Raw genomic sequence first — 27,242 nt, forward strand, 5'->3', positions numbered from 1 at the left:
GGGAACCATCTGCTGGGGGTCCCTCTAATCCGAGGGATTAGCGGCCACATGGCAGGTGCGCCATCCATTGCAGGTAATCAGGGGAGAGGCACAGGACCACCAATTAGGGCTAATCCCATCTCTGCACCTGACTCAAGGAAGCTCAGAGGTGCCGGCATCTATGCCTGAGAGAACTCATTCTCTGCTTTTCAGGAAATGGCATGGAAAGGTTTGCATCTACACTGAAGAGTCTATGCAGCTTGACCCCACTTAAACAGCCTTGGCTCAATGCTATCGAGTCATGGGAGCTGTAGTGTAGCGAAGCACTAGTCCTCTTGGGCAGGGAAGGTTAAAGGTCCTGCAAAGCTACCACTCCCATGATTTCCCAGCATCGAGCCATGGTGGTTCAAGTGGTGTCCAACTGCATTCATTCTGCAGTGTATATGCAGCCAGTGTCTCCTGTGAGTGCTGGTGCCTCACCAAACTACAACTCCCACAATTATTATTGAGCCAGGGCATGGCATCAAACTGCAGTAATTCTGTAGTGTAGATGTACTCCATGAGGACAGTAAAATCAGTGAAGGGAAGTTCATTGCCCTAAGTTTGGGAAAGCTAGTCCTGTGCAACTGCAGCTCCCAAAATCCACAATGTTGTAGATATAGGATTATGGGATTTGTTGGCAGCAGGGATGGGTGGGTCATTGGCAGAGGAGCAGTGAATCCACTCCAGGTTTTGGTTTGAATTGTAAAGGCTCTATTTATAATGTCGAACCTGATCTCCAAGCTGTGCTCAGTCTTGCACATCTTGCACATCTCCTTGAAAGTTCAGACTAAATTTCATAACATGTCAATTGAAAGTTCAGACTAAAAACCAAAGCATATTTATTAAAAGTTTGAAATAAAGGCCATAACATGTTCATTGAAAGTTCAGACTAAAATCCAAAGTGTTTTCATTGAAACTTTGAACGAAAGTTCAAAGACTATTCATTGAAAGTTCAAACTAAAGTCCATAACATTTTCATTGAAAGTTCGGACTAAAATCCAAAGCGTATTCATTGAAAATTTGAGCGAAAGTCCATAACATTTTCATTGAAAGTTCAAACTAAAATCCAAAGCGTATTCATAGAAAGTTCGAATTAAAGTCCATAACATTTTCATTGAAAGTTTGGACTAAAATCCAAAGAGTATTCATTGAAAGTTTGAACTAAAGTCTGTAAACTTTTCATTGAAATTTCGGACTAAAATCCAAAGCGTATTCATTGAAAGTTTGTAGTAAACTCCATAACATGTTCATTGAAATTTTGGAATAAAATCAAGAGCATATTCACCCTCCTAGTGCTATGGAAGTCATCAGCAGTATAAGGTCCAAATATTCAGGAACACACATTGCTACTATCTTCTTTGCCCCATGATGCTTAATGGTCTTGCCAAGAATCTGGGCACATGTTTTCCAAGTCAAATCCCGCAACAAAATGCCAAGCGTCATCTTATTACTCCGTCGCACCCTTTTGATGTTCCAAGCATGTGGGACGATTGATCCTTGAGGGAAACATTACAACGACCTGATTTGGTAGTACAGTAAGTTATATCTCCATATTACTGACAAGGTCTACAGCGAATGCACAGAGGAGATTGCAATTCAAGCCCAATGCAATACAACTTTGTGCAATAAATCCCAAACAGAGGTGCTTTTTGTCTGCCATAATTGTCTCCCTGTTTGATAAAGTCCTTAGTCTCTTGCAGCATTAAAAAGGAGGAAAGGGGAGGAGGAACATAGCTACGATTAAGGAGGAACATAGCTACGATTAAGTTTAGTTAAGATTAACTGTTTTTTAATTTATATGAAAGTATATTATTATTATTATTATTATTATTATTATTATTATTATTTGAAACACAACAAGATGAGTCCACAGCAGACAATATCGCTGTGTTGGCTGTTGTATTGGATCACACGTCGGACACTTCCCAAGTGTCTAGGACTGTGTGATGTATTGGCGAATAATGCGTGGAGATCCCAGTAGGGTGGCCTTCTGCAGCTGGCAGATGGTAATCTTGTCAGCGCCGATTGTGTTTAAGTGCAAGCCAAAGCCTTTAGGCACTGCAACTAGTGTGCTGATCACCACTGAGACCACCTTTACTGGCTTGTGACAGTCTTTGCAGTTCGATCTTTAAATCCCTATTATTATTATTATTATTATTATTATTATTATTATTATTATTATTATTGCACAATGTTTCATGCATCCAAACCCATTTCTTCAGGTGCAATATGAAGAGAGCTACATAGTTTGTACTATGGAATATTGTTCTCATTAATGAATTACTGATCTGAAAAGTAATAATTACCTATATTTTCATTTTTGTCTGTCTACTGAGGAATCTGTATAACAACCGAGTAAGAACAGACAAGAAACAACCGACTGGTTCAAGATTGGGAAAGGAGTACGGCAGGGTTGTATACTCTCACCCAACCAATTCAACTTGTATGCAGATCAATCCCTGCACATTATGCGATGTGCAGGGATTGATGAATCCAAGGCTGGAGTTAAAATTGCTGGAAGAAACATTAACAACCTTAGATATGCAGATGAAACCACTTTGATGGCCAAAACAAGGAGGAGCTGAGGAGCCTTATAACCAAGGTGAGAGAAGAAAGTGCAAAAGCTGAGTTGCAGTTAAACATTAAAAAACCAAGATTATGGCAACCAGACAGATGGATAACACTGTTCTACAAATTTTCCGTTTTTCTCAGTTGCGGAAACGAAATGTGCCGTTTCTTAATAAATTTAACATGCTGAATTCAAATATAATAATTAAATGTGTTAATTGGCTCTGGTTTTTATGCAACAGCTATTTCAATTTTCTCCACAATAGGTAATTCGTTAATATTATGATAATGCGCCTAACCTTACTGCATGTATATAAACCATGAATATTTACTAAATTTTAGTCAAATTATATTGCCAATAGTTTATACATGAGAAATATTTATTTAATTAGTCTATTGTTTATGTTTGTGCAGCAAGAAACTATATTAGTAGGCCGAATGCAGTTGAAAAGTCTGAAAGTTTAAATGTCGCTTTAATCGTGACTTTAGTTTGCTTCTCTTGACTTTTCTTTTGTATTCAAGGAAAGGATGGTCTCTTACAATGCTCCAGCAGTAGTCTGACAGCATTGACGGAGTCCATTTGCCTTGATATCTTTTTTCCATAGTGCTTTATTTACACACGTGCAAGGCATAACTACAGTAAAAAGAACAATGTAAAACGATGTTTAACGATACTGTCTCAGTCTTCAACTGACTGACCCTCACCTTCAAAAGTCTGGCCTTATATAGGGCTTCCTGGCTTTTGCACACGGCACTAATACTGCGTCATCAAACTTTCTAGAATATTCTAAAATCTTCCATAGTGGAAGTCGCAACATGCATTTTTTCAACCATATGTGATCACGTGATTGCTTATATCATAAAAACTAGAGCCACTATACATTTTTAAATGTCATTTTCATTTTCAGTACCCCAAAATCATAAAAGAACAACTATTTTCAGGCCCGCAACTTTTTCTCCGTTGAACAGTGTAATTGGCAAATAGAGGAAGAAAACGTGGAGGCAGTGACAGACTTTGTATTTCTAGGCGCAAAGGTTTCTGTAAATGTGGACTCCAAACAGGAAATCAGAAGACGTTTTACTTCTTAGGAGGAGAGCAATGACCAATCCCAATAAAATAGTGAAGAGTAGAGACACCACACTGGCAACGAAGATCCGCATAGTTAAAGCAATGGTATTCCCCATAGTAACCTATGGATGCGAGAACTGGACCCTAAGGAAGGCTGAGAGAAGGAAGAGAGACGTTTTTGAACTGTGGTATTGGAGGAAAGTTCTGAGAGTTCCTTGGACCGCAAGAAGACCAAACCAGTCCATACTCCAGGAAAGAAAGCCCGACTGCTCACTGGAGGGAAGGATATTAGAGGCAAAGGTGAAGTACTTTGGCCACATAATGAGAAGACAGGAAAGCTTGGAGAAGAGAATGATGCTGGGGAAAATGGAAGGAAAAAGGAAAAGGGGCCAACAAAGGGCAAGGTGGATGGATGGTATCCTTGAAGTGACTGGCTTGACCTTGAAGGAGCTGGGGTGGCCACGGCCGACAGGGAGCTCTGGCGTGGGCTGGTCCATGAAGTCGCGAAGAGTCGGAAGCGACTGAACGAATCAACAACAACATTTTCATAAAGCAATCTGTGGAAAAATGAATTTACTAATTACGGAGTAAGGTAGGAACTATGGGTACCTTTGGAAGGTATGATATTTTCCATATTTCATGCCATATTGATTATGGTACATCTTAGGTTTCTTCTTCTAGTAGTTTCTTTATAAAAATTCAGTAGTGAAATTTATGTATGCATTTATATAATGAGTATATTACATAAATATACTCATTACATTAGCATGGTGTATATTATTATTATTATTATTATTATTATTATTATTGTGGTGGTGGTGGTGGTGGCTGGTTTTTTTTCCTATTTATTTATATTTTCTCTCTCAAAGGAGATGCAAAGTGACAATGCTAAAAACTGGGTTGCTGTGAGTTTTCCGGGCTGTATGTTCCAGAAGTATTCTCTCCTGATGTTTTGGCCACATCTATGGCAGGCATCCTCAGAGGCTGTGAACTAAGAATGCCTGCCATAGATGTGGGTGAAATGTCAGGAGAGAATGCTTCTGGAACATAGCCATACAGCCTAGAAAACTCACAGCAACCCAGTGATTTCAGCCATGAAAGCCTTTGACAACGCAATGTGAATATAATACAATGTACACTTTAAAACCTACAATATATAAATACTAAAATAGAATTATGCATGTTACTATTAAAAATAAGTAGTTAAAACTCTTTAAAACTTTTAAAATACACAGCTGTGTGGGCCTGTGTTCGAATCCCTGTTTGGCCAGTGGGTGAGTCACACTCTCTCAGCTTCCAGAATCTATGAGATTGGTTTTCCATGAATCGGAAATGACTCAAAAGGACCCAAGAGGTGCCTTTATATGTTAGGGACGTAATTCTTTGCTAATTCTCTCTTCCAAGGAAGCAATGAGAAATTCCTCCATATCCTTCCCTGGAAATGTTTGCTGCTTTTGAGATGGAGCAAAATCTGCACAAATGTCCTGGACACTTCTCCATTCTCAGGGCCCAGCTGCCATCTGGAAAGATGCCTCCTCTCTCCTGTCTTTAGGATCAACCAGAGGGAATATAGTTTTTCAAAGGGCACGAGTCCAAACCCAAGGGACCCGGGCTATTCCTGAAGCCGAGTCCGGCGCTTTTAAGGAGGGGCTGCAATTGCACTTCATCTGAACAGACAGACACTCGAGAACCAGCAGAGACTCAAGAACCAGCAGGAAAATGATGTTCCCAGAAACAGCTCTCTTTGTGGTGAATTATATCCTCGCTCGGTATGTACTTCCAATGCATTTCCAATGGAAAGGCCAACTCCCTTGAAATGTACAGGCGCAGCTAGCTTCGACTTCTTTTGGTGCATCTAGACCAGGTGTTTGGAGTTCAACTCCCACAATTCCTAACAGCTGGAAGGCTGTTAGGAATTGTGGGAGTTGAAATCCAAAACACCTGGAGAGCCAAAGTTTGCCCATGCTTGCTCTAGACTGTAGAATTGATGCGGTTTAACCCCATTTAAACTGTCATGGCTCAATGGTATGGTATCACGGGATCTGTAGTTCGATGTAGTACCAACACAAGGCTAAAGGCCCCCGGTGGCGCAGTGGCTTAAACCCCTGTGCCGGCAGAACTGAAGACCAACAGGTCGCAGGTTCAAATCCGGGGAGAGGCGGATGAGCTCCCTCTATCAGCTCCAGCTCCTCATGCGAGGACATGAGAGAAGCCTCTCACAAGGATGATAAAAACACCAAATCATCCAGGCATCCCCTGGGCAAAGTCCTTGCAGACGGCCAATTCTCTCACACCAGAAGCGACTTGCAGTTTCTCAAGTCGCTCCTGACACACAAAAAAACAAAACAAAAAACCTGCAGCCCGTCATTCCACAGTATCGAGCCATAAAGTGATATGGAACTGCATCAATTACGTTGAGTAGATGCTCGCTAAGACCTGAGTTTTTTGACAAATTCATACCAATGAGCCTCGTTTCATGGCAAGTCCAAGCTACAACATCCTCAGTTTAGTCCTTTTGGTTTCTTCAGATTTGATCTCAGACCCATTTATGGGTCTTTTTGGCCATCCATAGGATCCTTAGAACTTTCCTCCAGTTCAAAAAGAGTTGGTATTTATCCCAATTGCTTTTCTTCTGTATCCAACTTTGAGGTCCTCACACAGAAATTGGAAATCCGATGGGTTCGATACCTTGGACACTTTCTTTAAGGTTCAGATTCAAACCTAGAGTCGATTTGCTACCTTACTGGCCTCAAAGTACCAGAGAAACAGCAAATGCGAACCACTTTCAGATCGAGTGAGATTTTGGTTCAGTTACAGTACTAGGGAAAGATATGTCTTTTATTAAGAAGATTAGACAATAGAAAACAATTTGTCACTTAAGAGGACTAATAGGAAAGTGGTCTGTACATTTCTGTGACCTGGGGATGGAAAAGTGAATGGGATGACACAGAATTTTAGATTGCAATGTATGACTGTATTGTGATATTGTATAAAATGTGATATGTGTGTGTGTGTGCGTGTGTGTGCTTCGATGCCCAGCAATGCTCAGGTTAGGTCTTTTGTAATGATAAATATTAGAAGAAGTCATTGTTTGTTTTTGGATTTGATGAATTTTCCCATTAGAAAATGTATAAGGGTGAGTGAACTACAACTCCCATCATCCTGCGTCAGTTTCCCCCAAAACACTGCCAGTATGGGTATAAATGCCAAGTTTGGTACAGATTATTTGTTGGTTGAGTTAACAGTGCCCTCTAGATATGGGTGAACTACAGCTCCCTACTTCCAAGATCAATCCCCCTCAACCCTGCCAGCATTCAAAGTTGGTCATGGGCAGGCATGTAGCAGGGGCGGGGGGGGGGGCGGACTTGAGGGGCTTCAGCCCCCCCCCCCCATGAAATTCTCATGGTGGTCTGCAAGAAGGCCTTACTGGTGCATTATTTAAACTGTTATGTTTAGTCATATCATGATCTGATCACCATACTCAATATATCCCATATGCATGGGGGTATTGGGGTAATAGTACAAAAGGTTTGCTAGGGTAGACCCTCTTTCACTCAGTCTTAGCCCCCCCCCCCAATCAAACTCAGCCCCCCCCCCCCCGAATCAAAATCCTGGCTACAGGTCTGGTCATGGGGGCTCTGTATGCCAAGTTTGCTCCACATCCATTATCCGTGGGGTTCACAGTGCTCTCTAGATGTGAGGTGAACTGTAACTCTCACAATCCGGGGTCATTTTTCCCATCCTCAAACCCCAACTGTATTTTCTGTTGGTCTGCAGATGGGAGGTGGATCTTGGGATTTGCAATTTTTGAAGGGACTTGGGTTAAGGTAGTAGTGGAAAGTTACCAGCCAAAGCAGAGAGCTCAGTAAAGGGGAAAGATCAAAAGGGAAATGTCTAGTAACAAGCAGGCATAGTAAGGAGAGATGCAGGAGGTGAGGTCTGTTGCTTAGAAAAGCAGGCACTGATAAGAGTTGGCACCAGAAGGGACAAAAGGGAGAGAAAGAGATGAGGGACTAATTGGAAGAAAATGACCTGAAAATAGTCTGTACACATTCTCAATGTGTTCACCATAAAACTGAGCTACTTCTCAGTTTTGTATGACACTTTTTTCAGTTCACCCGGCAGGGTGATTTGATCAAATAAACCTGTTGAACGATCTCCTTGCTTCCTGTATTTGATTGAATAAAGAGACCCTGGAGGGTTTTGGGCCATTTGGTAATAGAGAGAAATGGCAGCACACCCCAACAACACCCTGGGAGAGGAAGCCAATCCAAAGCTCGCATCCTTTGCCCTTTGACGACTTGTATTCCCTCTGCAGGAGGCCCCGGAGCCCTTCTCCCCGCCGGGTCTTTGCGGAGATGCCCTGGAAGCGGCTGTCCAGCCTGCACCCAGCCTCCTACTCTGTCCGCCATGGTCTTCAGGACTACTGGGTCAGCCCTCAGAGGCGCCACTTGGCCGGCAGTGCATGGCACACCTCAGCCAGGAAGGTCCTGGTGCTGCCTGGAAGCACCGGCGTCTCCGACGTGGAGTCGGCCCACTGGCCCAGCTCAGGGCAATACAGGCACAACCTCATGTGAGTACTGAGGGCAAGGGGCCACTGGGCAGTTGCAAGGAAAGGGTTGAGGGATCAGGCCTATAGGTCACGTTTGCATGGCTTCAGGGCAGTAGATCTTCATGTGAGTAACGGGTTCAAGGATCCACATGTCAGAGCTGTTTGACAGTGAAATATACTATCTGCAAATCCAGTGGAGTCTCCTTCTCTGGAGGTCTTTAAGCAGAGGCTGAGTGAGCATCTGTTGGGGGGGGGGGGGCTTTAATGGTTTCTTCCTGCCCAGCAGAAGAGCGGAGGGACTGGATGGCCCTTGGGGTCTCTTCCAACTCTCTGACTCTATGGTTCTATGAGTAATAAGTTTGAGTATCCACACAGAGTGGGTTGGACAACGAATTCACAGTACAGTTGCAACAAAAGGCATAAGGGCCCTGTGAATGACATTTATATGGCTTATATGTTTGATTGCATGCAGCGGATAGAGATCTTAGTTTAAGATCAAACCAAAGGCTTGGAGAAAAAAACCAAGATGTGTTAGAGGAACCCTATCCTAAGATAGGAAAATTACACAGATCTAACCTACCAGACGAGGCAGAGGAAGATCCCAAAGGGGTTCGTTTACATCACAAAAGGGTCAGGATTAGTAGGCAGAGAATGTTATGCCATTAGATTACATAACATAGATTACATAACATAGATAGGATGCTTGCCATAGATGCAGGCGAAACGTCAGGAGAAAATGCCTCTAGACCATGGCCATATAGCCCGAAAAAACCTACAGCAACCCATAACAGACTGTTTGTCATTTGTAGTTATTGTTCTAGGGTTTTGATGTTTGGGATGCAGTAGTATTATTCTAGAAAAAGTATTTTTAATCTTTTGTTGTTGTTGTTGTTGTTTGTATGTAGGTTTTGTTTTAATCTGTCTTAATACATAATTTAATTATTAAAAAAGGATTGGTAGGCAGAGAGGGGAACCCTTCATTCTATAACTACCTCAAACTATCAGAACCTATTGTCAACAACACATTGTGAGACATTCTTCACTCTTCGGAGTAAAGCTTTGTTGCATTTCCAACAATGTGCACTTTGGGGTAATACAGACGCAACCTTATGCGAGTTAAGGAGTTCAGGGATCCACACAGAATGGGGTGATGGATGGGGGAAAAGGACATGGGATGGTTACAATGAAACTGATCAAGGGTCCAGTGGATGTTATTCCCGTAGCTCAGTGTTTCTCAACCTGGGGGTCGGGACCACTGGGAGGGGGTTGCAAGGAGATGTCAGAGGGGTCACCAAAGACCATCAGAAAACACAGTATTTTCTGTTGGTCATGGGGGTTCTGTGCAAGAAGTTTGGAGACAAAAGTTAAAACCACTTCTGTCATTGGTGGGGTTCAGAATGCTCTTTGATTGTAGGTGAACTATAAATTCCAGCAACTACAATTCCCAAATGTCAAGGTCTATTTTCCCCCAACTCCACCAGTTCACATTTGGGCATATTGAGTATTTGTGCCAAATTTGGTCCAGATCCATCATTGTTTGAGTCCACAATGCTCTCTGGATGTAGGTGAACTACAACTCCAAAACCAAAGGACACTGCCCACCAAACCCTTCCAGTATTTTCTGTTGGTCATGGGAGTTCTGTGTGCCAAGTTTGGTTCAATTCCATTGTTGGTGGAGTTGAGAATGCTCTTTGATTGTGGGTTAACTATAAATCCCAGCAACTAGAACTCCCAAATAACAAATTCAATGCCACTCACCCCGCCTCCTCCCCCCAACTTCACCAGCATTCAAATTTGGGCATATCGAGTATTTGTGCCAAATTTGGTCCAGTGAATGAAAATACCAGTACATCCTGCATATCAGATATTTGCACTACGATTCATAACAGTAGCAACATTACAGTTGTGAAGTAGCAATGAAAATAATTTCATAGTTGGGGGTCACCACAACATGAAGAACTGTATTAAGGGGTTGCGGCATTAGGAAGGTTGAGAAACACTGCCATAGCTTATGAGAGGTTTTATGTTGACATTTTCCCAAAGGTTGCACTTGACCTTTCAGGGCCACCTGCCACCAAAGGGCCACATACAGACTCCCCTTTCTCCAGTATATTTGGAGAAAATGAGCATTTCGACAGGGTTTCCTTCCTACTTTTCCAGGTAGAAAGCAACCAGTGATTAAATTTCTACCTGGCCATAAAGTTAGAGAAGCGATACAACCTGAGCATCCTTCTTTCCTATCCCATGCTTGCATTTGACGCCTTCATGCACAAAGGAGCATGCATCCAAGGATGCTATAATACTATGTAACATGATTTTTGTTCCTGGGTTATAAATGTCATTTCTTCATTGGTTGTATTATCAAACATGGGATAAGTTTATAAAACTGCAAAAACGTTGTTTCTGCAGAAGGGACATTATTCTGCATCACATTTTGCTCTATTTTTTCTTTTATTTTTTTCATTGTATTTTAATCTCATTTTTATTTTTTTATTTTCTCGCTTTTTTCTGCAATGATGCTATTTTCTTCTGTGTTTCTTACTCCAGATTAATACTTTTATTTTATTTAATCCATTCTTTAAGCGGTGTCCCGTCTGTCATCTTGATGTGTTTATTCTGTGACTTTGATCTCAGGAAAGTCAGTCTGTCCATATTCATAATATTTACAATTTTCTTTATCCGTTCCTCTTTAAGTGGCATTAACTTTTGTCTCCAAACTTTAGCAAACACAATCCTTGCTGCTGTTGTTAAGTAAGTCAATAGTTTGTCTTTACTGATACTAGCTGTCCCCTGCCACGCATTGCTGTGGCCCAGTCTGGTGATCTGGAAAATAAAGTAATGAGAAAGTGTTGGTTTCTAATATATGTAATTTTTTTATGCTTGTGTTGATGTAGAGATTGTCTGGTTGGCCTACTCTGGAGCATGCAACATAAAATTGTCCTTGTTTAGGGGTCCCTTTCAAATATATGATGCTATATCTGTGTGTGAGAGAGTCATATCTCTCTATATCTATGGCTGGATGGCTCTTTGTCAGGAGGGCTTTATGTTTTCTTGCCCTGGTAAAGGGGGTTGGACTGGATGGCCTTAAGTATTTTCTGTTGGTCATGGGGGTTCTGTGTGGGAAGTTTGTCCCAATTCTGTTGTTAGTGGGGTTCAGAATGCTCTTTGATTGTAGGAGAACTATAAATCCCAGTAACCACAACTCCCAAATGGCAAGATCTATTTCCCCCAAACTCCACCAGTGTTCACATTTGGGCATGTTGAGTATTTGTGCCAAGTTTGGTTCAGATCCATCATTGTTTGAGTCCACAGTACTCTCTAGATGTAGGTGAACTACAATTCCAAAATTCAATGTCAATGCCGACCAAGCGCTTCCAGTATTTTGCTGGTGGTCATGGGAGTTCTGTGTGCCAAGTTTGGTTCAATTCCATTGTCGATGGAGTTCAGAATGCTCTTTGATTGTAGGTGAACTATAAATCCCAGCAACTACAACTCCCAAATGACAAAATCATAATTTTTTTTGCGTGATGGTCACTCCTTGTGTTGTGATACGTTTTGTTGCCAAATTTGGTGTGATTTCGTTCATTGGTTCTTTTGTTTTTAAGCAACTCAATATGCACAGAGCATTTATATATATATAGATTCCATTGAATATTGGTCATTCCCAATAGGAAATACTCCGATTGCGGTGGGAATATAAAATGTTTTGTCATATTTCATGAATTTTTTCCAGAAGGATTTCACCTTCTCACAAGACCACCACATGTGGTAGAAGGAACCTTCACACTTTCCACATTTCCAGTATTTATAATTTAAGTATTTTGAAATTTTTGCTATCTTCTTTGGTGTCATATACTATTGATACATCATTTTAGCCAATTTTCCTTCAGGTCAAAGGCATAGGTGTAATTTATTTATTTTTGTTGTTGTTCCATATTGTCTCCCACTCTTCCATCATAGTAAAGGTAAAGATTTTCCCTTGACATTATGTCCAGTCGTGTCCAACTCTGGGGGTTGGTACTCATTTATTTATTTATTTACAGCATTTATTTTCCGCCCTTCTCACCCCACAGGGGACTCAAAGTGGATAACAATGCACATATATAGGGTAAACATTCAATGCCATAGACATACAACATATATAGACAGAGACACAGAGGCTATTTAACTTACCAGCTTCATGAGAGGATGCTTTTTTAATTCCAGCCACCAGGGGAGCTGTCGCTTTACCATCCACTTGTGACACCAATGGAGTACTTCCTCATTCTTTTGCACGCTGGAGAATTTTTATGACATTGTAAATTAGTTAAATTAGCCTCCCTGTATAAGCGGTACCTAAATTGCCTACTTGACAGATGCAACTGTCTTTTAGTCTATTGTTTTAATGAATTGCTCTAATGTTTTAATGTATTTGTTGATTGTCTATATCAGGGGTCCTCAAACTTTTTAAACAGAGGGCCAGGTCACAGTCCCCCCAAAACTTTAAAAATAATACAATAATTAAAATGGAGAACACTTTTAACAAATATAAACATATTAGCTGTCCCTGCCACGCGTTGCTGTGGCACAGTCTGTTGATCTGGAAAATAAAGTAATGAGAAAGTGTTGGTTTCTAATATATGTAATTTCTTTATGCTTGTGGGTAAACAGTATTTCTTGCTGTTTATTTGTCAGTGTTGATGTGGAGAGTGTCTGGTTTGCCCACCCTTTCAAATCTATGATACTATATCTGTATGTGTGTGAATCACATATATCTATCTATATCTACGGCTGGATGGCTCTTTGTCAGGAGGGCTTTGATTATGTTTTCTTGCCCTGGTGGAGGGAGTTGGACTGGATGACCTTCAGTATTTTCTGTTCGTCATGGCGGTTCTGTGTGGGAAGTTTGATTCAGTTCCATTGTTGGTGGGGTTCAGAATCCTCTTTGATTGTAGGTGAACTATAAATCCCAGTAAGTACAATTCCCAAATGTCAAGGTCTATTTTCCCCAAACTCCATCTATGTTCATATTTGGGCATATGTAATATTCGTGCCAAGTTTGGTCCAGATCCATCATTGTTTGAGTCCACAGTGCTCTCTGGATGTAGGTGAACTACAACTCCCAAATTCAAGGTCAATGTTCACCAAACCCTTCCATTATTTCCTATTAGTCATGGGAGTTCCGAGTGCCAAGTTTGGTTCAATTCCATCGTTGATGGAGTTCAGAATGCTCTTTGATTGTAGGTGAACTATAAATCCCAGCAACTACAACTCCCAAATGAGAAAATCATAATTTTTTGAGTGATGGTCACTCCTTGTGTTGTGAGACATTTGGTTGCCAAATTTGGTGTGATTTTGTTCATTGGATCTTTTGTTTTTAAGGAGCTCATTATGCACAGAGCATTTATATATATAGATTTCAATAGGAAGTGTGGGCCTGCTTTTGGCTGATGAGATAGATTGTTATTGTTGTTGTTGTTGTGTGCTTTCTAGTCGTTTCAGACATAGGTTGACCCTGCGTGAGGGCCGTGTAAATTACCTTGGAGGGCCGTATCCGGCCCCCGGGCCTTAGTTTGAGGATCCCTGGTTTATATGGTGATAGCATCGTACGTAAATAAATAAATAAATAAATAAAGGTCGACAGCAAGCTAGACAAATGGTTGGAAGCTCACTCCAACCTAGGCTGGCTTCGAACTCATGACCTCTTGAGTTTTAATGCAGCTGACTCCCAACCAGAGGTGCCACAACCTGGTCATCTCCATTTCAAAGCCGAAGAGCCAGCATTGTCCATAGACACCTCCAAGGTCATGTGGCCGGCATGACTGCATGGAGTGCCATTACTGTCCTGCCGGAGCAGTACCTATTGATCTACTCACATTTGTATGTTTTAGAACTGCTAGGTTCTATGTATTTACTGTATTATTATAAGTGTCTTATTTTAACTTTCTACGTGGCGTGTGATCAGGTCTTGTCAGGCCTTGTTGTTCTGTTTCTTATTGTGATATGGCCTAAGGGCTAATCAATAAAATTACTACTACTAGAACTGCTAGGTTGACAGAAGCTGAAGCTCACGCCGCTCCTCAGATTCGAACCTCCGACCTTTTGGTCAGCAAGTTCAGCAGTTCAGCAGTTTAACCCACTGCGCCACTGGGATCTCTATCATATTTTGCTCTGATTTTTCAATGACTATCTCATTGTGTCTCAACCAATTCAACCTCGTTTGTGGCAGCCACAAAAACAAAGTTTCTGAAGTAGACCAACTACTTTTCAAAGTAAGGACCGCACAATTAAACAGGAAATAACACTTTCAAACCAGGAACAGAAACATTTTCCACATCTTGTCACATTGTTATGGGTCCCTTCAATGCATGCAGACCTATTTTCCAAGAGGGGATCCTCCATTGGATTTTTTGAGAGGGCTCTCCATTGCAACCCCTCTTGCTTTCCAAAACTGATCCTCTCTTTCCCTTTTGCTAGCCATGCGCCAGCATCCACTCCACCAAGGAGCACATTGGCATTGAGCAGTTGCTGGGTAACTGCATCCTGCCTCCCCAGGCCCCTCAGCCAATGGGGGCTCCTCCTGGTGATGTCATGCCCCCCCTTCCCGGCTGCCATTGGCCCCTTGCCCAGCTGGCCTTTTCAGCACCTTCCTGGGGTGGTTACCTGGGAGAAGCTGCAGGTTGGGAGGAGCCCTGCGCCTTCCCAGAGAAGGACCGAAAAGGACCCCCGAAAGGTCACCAAAGCCGAGCTCTGAGCCAAAGAGAAGCACATGCCAAAGCAGACAGATGTCAAAGCAGGCTGAGAGAGACATAGCACTGTCTGGCCTTGCAATGGAGCCCTGATTATCATGGAATCACGCAACCCTAAAGATGGAAAAGACCCCACCCCAAAGGCCATCCCGTCCAAGCCCATTTGTCCAGCCAAACTTAAAAGACTTCTGTAGAATCCAGGAAGACACAATCAAATTCCTCCCAACAGATGGCCTTCAGCTTTTGCTTAAAAGACTTCCATAGAATCCTAGAGTTTGAAGAGAGCCCTCAATGACCATCCAACCCCATTCTTTCAGGCAGGAGGACACAATCAAAGCACTTCCATTAGGAAGAACTTCCTGACTGTGAGAGCCGTTCAGCAGTGGAACTCTCTGCCCCGGAGTGTAGTGGAGGCTCCTTCTTTGGAAGCTTTTAAGCAGAGGCTGGATGGCCATTTGTCAGGGGTGATTTGAATGCAATATTCCTGCTTCTTGGCAGGGGGTTGGACTGGATGGCCCTTGAGGTCTCTTCCAACTCTTTGATTCTATGATTCTATGATTCTATGATTCTAAGATGGCCATCCAGCCTCTGCTTCAAAGACTTCCATAGAATCCTAGAGTTCTTTCAGACAGGAAGACACAATCAAATCCTTCCTGACAGACAGCCATCACACCTCTGCTTAAAGACTTCCATAGAATCCTAGAATTTAAAGAGAGCCCTCAATGACCATCCCATTCTTTCAGGCAGGAGGACACAATCAAAGCACTTCCAACAGATGGCCGTCCAGCCTCTGCTTCACAGACTTCCATAGAATCCTAGAGTTGGAAGAGAGCCCTCAATGGCCATCCAACCCCATTCTTTCAGACAGGAAGACACAATCAAATCCCTCCCAACAGATGGCCTTCCAGCCTCTGCTTCTATAAAACCTTAGAGATGGGAGAGTGTCCTCAATGGCCCTCCAACCCCATTCATCCAGACAGGAAGACACAATAAAATCCTTCCTGACAGATGGCCATTGCACCTCTGCTTAAAGACTTCCATAGAATCCTAGAGTTTGAAGAGAGCCCTCAATGGCCATCCAACCCCATTCTTTCAGACAGGAAGATATAATCGAATCCCTCCCAACAGATGGCCATCCCACCTCTGCTTGAAAACTTCCATAGAATTCTAGAGTCGAAAGAGAGCCCTCAATGGCCATCCAGTCCAACTTATTCCAGCTAGGAAGACACAGTCAAATCCCTCCCAACAGATGGTCTTCCAGCCTCTGCTTCCATAGAATCCTAGAGATGGAACAAAGTCCTCAGTGGCCATCCAATCCCATTCTTTCAGGCAGGAAAGAGAGATGTTGACAGGCTGGAGTGTGTCCAGAGGAGAGCGACTAAAATGATAAAAGGTCTGGAGAACAAGCCCTATGAGGAGCGGCTTAAGGAGCTGGGCATCTTTAGCCTGAAGAAGAGAAGGCTGAGAGGGGATATGATAGCCATGTATAAATATGTGAGAGGAAGCCACAGGGAGGAGGGAGCAAGCTTGTTTTCTGCTTCCCTGGAGACTAGGACGCGGAACAATGGCTTCAAACTACAAGAGAGGAGATTCCATCTGAACAAGAGGAAGAACTTCCTGACTGTGAGAGCCGTTCAGCAGTGGAACTCTCTGCCCCGGAGTGTGGTGGAGGCTCCTTCTTTGGAAGCTTTTAAACAGAGGCTGGATGGCCATCTGTCAGGGGTGATTTGAATGCAATATTCCTGCTTCCTGGCAGGGGGTTGGACTGGATGGCCCATGAGGTCTCTTCCAACTCTTTGATTCTATGATTCTAGGAAGACACAATCAAATCTCTCCCAACAGATGGATAAAGACTCTGCATAAAGACTTCCGTAGAATCCTAGAGTTGGAAGAGAGCCCTCAATGGCTATCCAAGCACATTCTTTCAGGCAGGAAGGCACAATCAAATCCCTCCCAACAGATGGTCTTCCAGCCTCTGCTTCCATAGAATCCTAGAGATGGAACAAAGTCCTCAGTGGCCATCCAATCCCATTCTTTCAGGCAGGAAAGAGAGATGTTGACAGGCTGGAGTGTGTCCAGAGGAGAGCGACTAAAATGATAAAAGGTCTGGAGAACAAGCCCTATGAGGAGCGGCTTAAGGAGCTGGGCATCTTTAGCCTGAAGAAGAGAAGGCTGAGAGGGGATATGATAGCCATGTATAAATATGTGAGAGGAAGCCACAGGGAGGAGGGAGCAAGCTTGTTTTCTGCTTCCCTGGAGACTAGGACGCGGAACAATGGCTTCAAACTACAAGAGAGGAGATTCCATCTGAACAAGAGGAAGAACTTCCTGACTGTGAGAGCCGTTCAGCAGTGGAACTCTCTGCCCCGGAGTGTGGTGGAGGCTCCTTCTTTGGAAGCTTTTAAACAGAGGCTGGATGGCCATCTGTCAGGGGTGATTTGAATGCAATATTCCTGCTTCCTGGCAGGGGGTTGGACTGGATGGCCCATGAGGTCTCTTCCAACTCTTTGATTCTATGATTCTAGGAAGACACAATCAAATCTCTCCCAACAGATGGATAAAGACTCTGCATAAAGACTTCCGTAGAATCCTAGAGTTGGAAGAGAGCCCTCAATGGCTATCCAAGCACATTCTTTCAGGCAGGAAGGCACAATCAAATCCCTCCCAGCAGATGGCCGTCCAGCCTCTGCTTAAAAGACTTCCATAGAATCCTAGAGTTGGGAAAGAGCCCTCAATGGCCATCCAACCCCATTCTTTCAGACAGGAAGACGCAATCAAATCCCTCCCAACAGGTGGCCTTCCAGCCTCTGCTTCTATAAAACCTTAGAGATGGAAGAGTGTCCTCAATGGCCCTCCAACCCCATTCATCCGGACAGGAAGACACAATCAAATCCTTCCTGACAGATGGCCATTGCACCTCTGCTTAAAGACTTCCATAGAATCCTAGAGTTTGAAGAGAGCCCTCAATGACGATCCAATTCCATTCTTTCAGGCAGGTCACAATCAAATCTCTCCCAACAGATGGCCGTCCAGCCTCTGCTTCAAAGACTTCCATAGAATCCTAGAGTTGGAAGAGAGCCCTCAATGGCTATCCAATCACATTCTTTCAGGCAGGAAGGCACAATCAAATCCTTCCTGACAGATGGCCATCACAGCTCTGATTAAAGACTTCCATAAATTCCTAGAGTTTGAAGAGAGCCCTCAATGGGCTTCCAACCCCATTCTTTCAGGCAGGAAGACACAATCAAATCCCTCCCAACAGATGGCCATCCAGCCTCTGCTTAAAAGACTTCCATAGAATCCGAGAGTTGGAAGAGAGCTCTCAATGGTCGTCCAACTCCATTCTTTCAAGCAGGAAGACACAATCAAAGCACTCCTGACTGGTGGTCATTCAGCGTCTGCTTGAAAACCTCCAGATAGAGACACCATGGGGCTCCCTGGCAATCTATCCTAGAGTTGGAAGGGACCTCCAAGAGCCATCCAGTCCAACCCTTCTCCTAGGCAGGAAGACGAATCCAAGCCCTCCTGACAGAGGCCCATCCAGCCTCTGCTTAGAAACCTCCAGAGAAGGAAGGAGACTCCACCAGAGTCCCAGGCTGCATTGAACACTGTTGAACAGCTCCGACCCTCATCACATTCCTCCTAATATTGGCGAGAGGTCACTTTTTTGGCACTTCACCAAATTCCAAATATGGTATATCAGATAAAATAGTGCAATGGTCTTGTATAGATTTCCTCTTTCTGCCTTGTCGATGTGTAGCAAACTTGTTGTGGATTTCAAGACATCCAAGATGCCGAAATCAGAGGGCAGACATTGCTTTGGGGCTGGTCTTCAACACTGGCTCCTTGACAGTTTGGACTAAAGTCCGGAGCGGATGCACCATTTAACTTCAAGTCACCAGCCGCTTTCAAGTTGGTTGTTATCACTCCTCCCAGGCACTAGAAAGCAGGGATATGGTGGCAATGATGGGGAGGGGGTCTATTTTTATGATTTGGGGCGACTTGCCAGAATTAGCTGTTTGGCCGATAGGAGAAGGACCTAAGAATAAAGCCATGGAACAGGTGGCCAGACGGTCTGATGGTCAGCCGCCAAGCTTGGGGCAGGGGAGGGGGGCCAGGGAGCAAACAGAAACCCCATTCCATTCATAAAACCCCCCTTGAAGCCCCCTCCCCACCCAAACTGGCAGCCCCTCCTTGCTCTTTGGGAGCTTCACTTTCGCCATCTGTCTTCTCCCTATATCTCGGTCCTCCTTGTTGTTTTCGTGCTTTAAAGAGGTGCCTTTTTGAGGAGGGAGGGACTATCCATCCCGACTGTGCTATTTGGAAAGCTGCAATTTCCAAAAGATGTAGTTTATAACAACCTTTGGAGGTTTCTGGGATTCCTGCCACCCCAAAATGAAACTTAGAAACTCTAGAGGGATCTAGAGCAGCTGTACAAAGAAAGGATTAAGAACAGATGTATTGGGAAATTATTGACCGTGTGAATTGTATAATGATACTTATATCAATCGATAGATAGATAGATAGTTAGATAGATAGATAGATAGATAGATAGATAGATAGATAGATCAGACAAACAGACAGATGGATAGACAGACAGTAAGGAATTGTGGGAGTTAGTCCAAAACACCTGGAGGGCCGAAGTTTGCCCATGCCTTTGATAGATAGATAGGTAGATGGATAGGGTAGCTAGAGTAGATGGGTGGGTGGATGGGTGGATAGATAGATAGACAGACAGGCTAGATAGATGGCTGAATGGATAGATAGGTGGATCTAGAGTAGATGGGTGGATAGATAGATAGATAGATAGATAGATAGATAGATAGATGGTTTTATATGTTATTGTATTTGTGTAGGCACCAAGATGTGCCTTTTTGTAAGCCGCCCCGAGTCCCCCCTCGGGGGTTGAGAAGGGCGGGGTAGAAGTATACGAAATAAATAAATAAAATAGATAGATGGGATAGATAGATGGATGGGTGGGTGGGTAGATAGGTGGATGGATAGCTAGATGGATCTAGAGTAGATGGGTGGATAGATAGATAGTGTAGATAGATAGATAGATAGATAGATTAGATAGATAGGCTAGATAGAGTGGGTGGGTGGATGGATGGATAGATGGATAGGATAGATAGGTGGGTGGGTAGGTAGGTAGGTGGGTGGGTGGGTGGGTAGGTGGATAGATAGATGGATAGATAGATAGATCAAACAAACAGACAGATGGATGATATGTACAGACAGACAGACAGACAGTAAGGAATTGTGGGAGTTCATCCAAAACACCTGGAGGGCCGAAGTTTGCCCATGCCTTTGATAGATAGGTAGGTAGATGGATAGGGTAGCTAGAGTAGATGGGTGGATAGATAGATAGACAGACAGACAGGCTAGATAGATGGCTGAATGGATAGATAGGTGGGTCTAGAGTAGATGGGTGGATAGATAGATAGATAGATAGATAGATAGATAGATAGATAGATAGATAGATAGATAGATAGTGTAGATAGATAGATAGATAGATAGATAGATAGATAGATAGATAGATAGGGTAGATAGAGTGGGTGGGTGGATGGATAGATGGATAGGATAGATAGGTGGGTGGATGGGTGGATGGGTGGATAGATAGATAGATAGATAGATAGATAGATAGATAGATAGATAGATAGACAGACAGACAGACAGGCAGACAGGCTAGATAGATGGCTGAATGGATAGATAGGTGGGTCTAGAGTAGATGGGTGGATAGATAGATAGATAGATAGATAGATAGGGTAGATAGAGTGGGTGAGTGAGTGGATGGATGGATAGATAGATAGACAGACAGACAGACAAGATAGATGGCTGAATGGATAGATAGGTGGGTCTACAGTAGATGGGTGGATGGATAGATAGATAGATAGATAGATAGATAGATAGACAGACAGATAGGGTAGATAGAGTGGGTGAGTGAGTGGGTGGGTGGGAGGATGGATAGATAGATAGATAGATAGATAGATAGATAGATAGATAGATAGATAGATAGATAGATGGGATAGATAGATAGATGGGATAGATAGATGGGATAGATAGATGGGTGGGTGGATGGGTAGATAAATGGATAGCTAGATGGATCTAGAGTAGATGGGTGGATAGATAGATAGATAGATAGATAGATAGATAGATAGATAAATAGGGTAGATAGAATCGTGGATGGATGGATAGATAGATCGATTGATCTAGAGTAGATGGGAGGATGGATAGATAGATAGAGTAGATAGATGTGTGAATCCGATGGTGTCTTCCTGCCTGGGAGAAGCATGGCCTTTAGGATCTCACTCTCTTCTAATCTATGATACTAGGATATGGATTTGTAACTGAGGCTGGATGCCCATATGTCGAGAGGGCTTTGATGGTGCCTTTTTGTTTGATACAAGAAGATAGGACTGGTTGGCCTTTAGGGGGTACAGTTCTCTTCCAACTCTAGGATTCTGTGTTCTGCATACATTGTATAAATAGAGGATTAATGAGGACACTTCCTGATGAACTGGGACCATCAGAAGGGTGCATGGAATCCCATAACGATGTCACAAGCAAAAAGGAAAGGTGTAGAATGGAGATCCTCAGCTTAGCCATCCTACCAAAGTCCTCCTGTTCCTAGGGATAGGGGACAGTGGGACATGTTGTTCCTTCTGCCTGAAATAGAGGCGCAGCTAAAGGAATAGCCATGCTCTCTTATGCACATGGGTACCTGTTGGGGCAAAGGCTTTGGGGGCCCAAGGAGAGGCAGCCCCAGAAGAGGAGCACAAAGGCCAGCCCCAGAGAGCAGATGGCCCCTCTTGAGTGAATGACAGGGCTGCCACAGCGTGGCTCAAAGAGCAGCAGATGGGCCCCAGGGGGAGAGGCCTGCACACAGAGGGGGCTCCGCTAAGCCTGGCGCGGCCTATAAATACTTCTTCTTTGCCACCTCTTTCGGCTTTCTCCAGTTAGGAAACAGAGCCAATGGCAAACCCTGGGGAGGGAGAAGCCCCACCGCACTGCCCTGGAGAAGCACACTTCCCCTATGGAATGGGAAGGGATCCCTAGAGGTCATCCAGTCCAACCCCATTTCAACCATGCAAGAAAGCCCAGTCACATTGTCTTCTTAATGTGGCACCATGCCATTGACTCCTGTTCCTCTTGACACAGAATCACAGAATCCTAAAGTTGGAAGGGACCCTTAGACGTCATCTAGTCCAACCCCATTTCAATCATGCAAGAAGGCCCAGTCGCATTGGTCTTCTTAACTGCGGTACCACGCATAGGAGTATAGTGGCTAAATCCAGGGAAGACATGCTACCCCTCTATTCTGCCTTTGTTAGGCCACACTTGGAATATTGTGTCCAATTCTGGGCACCACAATTGAAGAGAGATATTGACAAGCTGGAATGTGTCAAGAGGAGGGCAACTAAAATGTTCAAGGGTCTGGAGAACAAGCCCTGTGAGGAGCGGCTTAAAGAGCTGGGCATGTTTAGCCTGAAGAAGAGAAGGCTGAGAGGAGACATGAGAGGGGTGAGAAAGGTGGTATATAAATACTGCAAATAAATAAATAAATAAATAAATAAATAAATAAATAATGATAGCCACGTATAAATATGTGAGAGGAAGTCATAGGGAGGAAGAAGCAAACTTGTTTTCTGCTGCTCTGGAGACTAGGACATGGAACAATGGCTTCAAACGATAAGAAAGAAGATTTCATCTGAACATTAGGAATAACTTTCTGACTGTGAGAGCTGTTCGGCAGTGGAACTCTCTGCCCCGGAGTGTGGTAGAGGCTCCTTCTTTGGAAGCTTTTAAACAGAGTTTGTACAGCCATCTGTCGGGGGTGCTTTGAATGCAATTTTCCTGCCTCTTGGCCTGCATGTTGAATTGGGGTTGGACTGGATGACCTGCATGTTGAATTGGGGTTGGACTGGATGGCCCATGAGGTCTCTTCCAACTCTATGATTCTATGATTCTATGACTCTTGTTCCTCTTGACACAGAATCACAGAATCCTAAAGTTGGAAGGGGTCCCTAGAGTTCATCCAATCCAACCCCAATTCAACATGCAGGTCATCCAGTCCAACCCCAATTCAACATGCAGGTCATCCAGTCCAACCCCAATTCAACATGCAGGTCATCCAGTCCAACCCCAATTCAACATGCAGGTCGTCCAGTCCAACCCCAATTCAACCAGATTTCTCAAGAGCAAGATGACTCCAAAAGGAAACAAAAGCAAATCACACTCTCGGAGGGAAGCAAACCCTGGCCGAACGAACCCTGAAAGCAGTGCAGTGGCTTTGAGTGTTCAGACTAGGACTTTGGAAGGCCAGATTTCATCATCAACAGCAACAACAAACAACAATACTTACTTACTTACTTACTTACTTAGGCATTCCCTCGTTGTCCAAGTAGGATAGTCCTCCTATATGGCATTCATTGACCGTGCAAAGGCATTCGACACAGTGAATTGCAGCGCTCTCTGGACCATCCTCCAAAAAATTGGGTGCCCTAACAAATTTGTGAACATCCTGCGGCTCCTCCATGATGACAACAGTTTTGGACAGCGATGGCTCCCAAAGTGACCCATTTAAGGTGGAATCAGGTGTCAAACAGGGATGTGTTATTGCCCCAACTTTATACTCCTTCATCGCTATGATACTTCATCTTGTTGACAGGAAGCTTCCCACCAGAGTGGAAATCATCTAATGAATAGACTGCAAGCTATTTAACCTCAGCAGACTGAAAGCCAAAACCAAGGTTGCAACAACATTTGTTATAGAACTCCAATATGCAGATGACAACATCGTCTGTGCGCATTCAGAAGAAGACATACAAGCCACTCTAAACACCTTCGCAGAAGCATACAAGAAGCTCGGCCTGTCATTGAACATTGAGAAAACCAAAGTACTCTTCCAGCACTCACCAGCCAACGCCTCTCCAATGCCAGAAATACAGCTTAATGGTGTAACATTAGAAAATGTTGATCATTTCCGCTACCTTAGCAGCCACCTCTCCATAAAAGTCAACATTGACACTGAAATACAACACCGCCTGAGCTCTGCGAGTGCAGCTTTTTTCCAAATGAAGCAGAGAGTGTTTGAGGATCAAGACATCCGTAAGGGTGCCAAGGTGCTTGTTTATAAAGCTATTGTCCTCCCAACCCTGCTATACGCCTGCGAGATGTGGACTGTCTACAGACGTCACATGCAACTCCTGGAACAATTCCATCAGCGCTGCCTACAGAAAATCCTGCAAATCTCTTGGGAAGACAAACGAACAAATGTCAGTGTGTATTGTCGAAGGCTTTCATGGCCGGAATCACTGGGTTGTTGTAGGTTTTTCCGGGCTATATGGCCATGTTCTGGAGGCAATTTATTTTTCTCCTGACGTTTCGCCTGCATCTATGGCAAGCATCCTCAGAGGTAGTGAGGTCTGTTGGAAGTAGGAAAAATGGGTTTATATATCTGTGGAATGACCAGGGTGAGACAAAGGACTTTTGTCTGCTGGGGCTAGCTGTGAATGTTTCAGCTGATCACCTTGATTAGCATTCAATGGCTTGGAAGGGCCTGGGGGAATCTTTTGTTGAGAGTGATTTTATGTGCCTGTCTGTTTCCTCTCTGTTGTTTTGCTGTTGTAATTTTTGAGTTTTTTAATACTGTTAGCCAGATTTTGTTCATTTTCATGGTTTCTTCCTTTCTGTTGAAATTGTCCACATGCATGTGGATTTCAATGGCTCGTCTCTAATTAAATGTCCAGGGATCAATACTATGTAATTTGATGGCGCGTGAGACTCAAGAAAATACGGTAAGTCGGGAATGACTTTGAGGCACATCAACCTTGGGCCAAGGGCATGATTTGGCTGAAATGCAAAGCAGAAACCAGGGCCAAGAATTATGGCTATAAAACCATGGCGTTAACAAGCCCCACCAAAACAAACACGGAAAACTTTGGCTATGCACATTGAACCTGCTCCAGATCAGACAGGTGGAGGCAAACCAGAAATGGAGGCGTCTCTGGTTCAGAATAATATGCCTCTGCTAGTCATTGTTCTGCTTCAAGACAAAATGAGCCATTCCCATTATTCTTGCATAATTGCCTTTGAAATGCTCTTGGTCTTCTGTTGCTTTTTCTTAACCTTTAAGGTGCGTCTACACCAGGCATGGGCAAACTTGTGCCCTCCAGTTGTTTTGTACTGCAACTCCCACAATTCCCAACAGGCTCAAGCCCTTTCCTTTCCCCCCTCAGCCACTTAAGGAAGGGGCTGAGGCTGTTAGGAATGGTGGGAGGGCCCAAATTTGCCCATGCCTGGTCTACACTGTAGAATGAATGCAGCTTGACCCTGCTTTTACTCCCATGGCTCAGTACTAAGAAATAATGGGAGTTGTGGTTTTGCAAAGTACTTTATCTCTGCTAAAGAGCAACTAGAGATGGAGACACGTTCGTCTTTGAAAATATCACTTTTGGAAGAACATTGGGAAGTGTCATTGTTGTCATTATTTATTGGTGACAGCAGCAACTCAGGCTTGTTCTTACTGTGTGCCTTTAATATGTTACACAGAACAGATTATAGTTGCCAACTTACTTATGGAATATTGCTCCTCTGCTTTTAAGCTCATTGGTGACAGCAGCAACTTAGGCTTGTTCTTGTTGTGTGCCTTTAATTAAGCTGTTACACAGAACCGATTAGAGGTGCCAATTTACTTATGGAAACATTGCTCCTCTGCCTTTAAGCTCCTTGGTGATAGCAGCAACTCAGGCTTGTTCTTGTTCTGTGCCTTTAATATGTTACACAGAACCAATTAGAGTTGCCAACTTACTTATGGAATATTCCTCCTCTGCCTTTAAGCTCCTTGGTGATAGCAGCAACTTAGGCTTGTTCTTGTTCTGTGCCTTTAATTAATCTGTTACACAGTACTGATTAGAGTTGCCAACTTACTTATGGAATATTGCTCCTCCGCCTTTAAGCTCCTTGGTGAGAGCAGCAACTCAGGCTAGTTCCTGTCGTGGGCCTTTAATTAATATGTTACACAGAACTAATTAGAGTTGCCAACTTACTTATGGAAACAATGCTCCTCTGCCTTTTTAAGCTCTTTGATGACAGCAGCAACTCAGGTTTGTTCTTGGCGTGTGCCTTTAACGAATTCCTGATCTTCTTGCTAAGATGTTTTCCAAAGAGGTCCACCTTTGCCTTCCTTCAAGGTTGAGAGAGTGTGGTCAGTTCACCCATTTGTTTATATGACTTGACCCTGGGCCTCGTCTTTTCAAGTAGAGTCTGACTTGTAGACTTGTTTTCCTGGCAAGATTCATTGAGAAGAGGTTGCCCTTGGCCTTCCTCTGAGGCTGAGAAAGTGGGACTTTACCCAAAGTCACCCACTGGGTCTGCATGGCCTCCAGGGGAGATAAACCCACCCTCTTTCCTTGTCCCTTTGGCCATCCTTTCATTTCTTTTACCTCCCCTTTTGCAGATGGAAAAACCGCTGGCAATACCTGAATCACCATTACCTGGGCAAGAGAACCCAGCGAAGCCGCCGTGTCACACATCTGAGCTTCTGAACTCTTCCCCAAGGGCCATGCATGAGAATCCACAGGTAAGTGGAAAGTGCTGTATTGCATTCAATTACAACCGTCCCCCTTGCAATGCTAAGAGTGCGTCCACACTGCAGAATTAATGCAGTTTGACACCACTTGAACTGTCAGGGCTGTGCTATGAAATGCTGGAAGTTTGCAAAAGAATGCTGCTGCCTCTCCAAACTCCCATATTTCCATCCCTGACAGTTCAAGTGGTGTCAAACTGCATTCATTCAACAGTGTTGACGCACTCTCCGAGAATATAATTGGCCTCCGCTTCCTTTTCTCTTTGTCTTTTTTTTAATCTCTCTGTATAATCTGCATTCATTTATTCATCTTTTTATTCAGAGAGTGGAAATGGAGTCAAACCACAATCATGCTGTAATGTAGACTCACGGTAGGACTCTAGAAATCTGGGTTCGAATCCCCAATCGGCCTCAGGCCCCTTCTACACTGACACACAATCCAGTTTCTGAACCCAGGTTATCTGCTTTGAACTGAATTATGTGGCAGTGTGGACTCATATAATCCTATTCAATGCAGATGCTCTGGATTCAGAAACTGGATTATATGGCAGTGTAGAGTCATATAATACAATTCAAAGCAGATAACCTGGTTTTAGAAACCAGATTACACAGTAGTGTAGACTCATATAATCCGGTTCAAAGCAGGTAATATGAATTCAGAAACTGGATTATATGGCACTGTAGACTCATATAATCCAATTCAAAGCAGATAATCTG

The 27,242-nt window shown here is 43.5% G+C and overlaps 1 protein-coding gene across 1 annotated transcript in view; it reads left to right on the forward strand.

Moving 5' to 3' along the window:
- LOC132781443 (uncharacterized) overlaps positions 1-27,242 on the forward strand; it is a 67,244-nt gene that overhangs the window by 20,274 nt on the left and 19,728 nt on the right. The window contains exons 2-4 of the mRNA XM_067460747.1: positions 5,303-5,427; positions 7,977-8,231; positions 26,397-26,519. Of these exons, the coding sequence (XP_067316848.1) occupies positions 5,303-5,427; positions 7,977-8,231; positions 26,397-26,519 (503 nt within the window). The remainder of the gene's footprint in view (positions 1-5,302; positions 5,428-7,976; positions 8,232-26,396; positions 26,520-27,242) is intronic.

Source organism: Anolis sagrei, chromosome X, assembly GCF_037176765.1.
Source record: "Anolis sagrei isolate rAnoSag1 chromosome X, rAnoSag1.mat, whole genome shotgun sequence".
NCBI lineage: Eukaryota > Metazoa > Chordata > Lepidosauria > Squamata > Dactyloidae > Anolis > Anolis sagrei.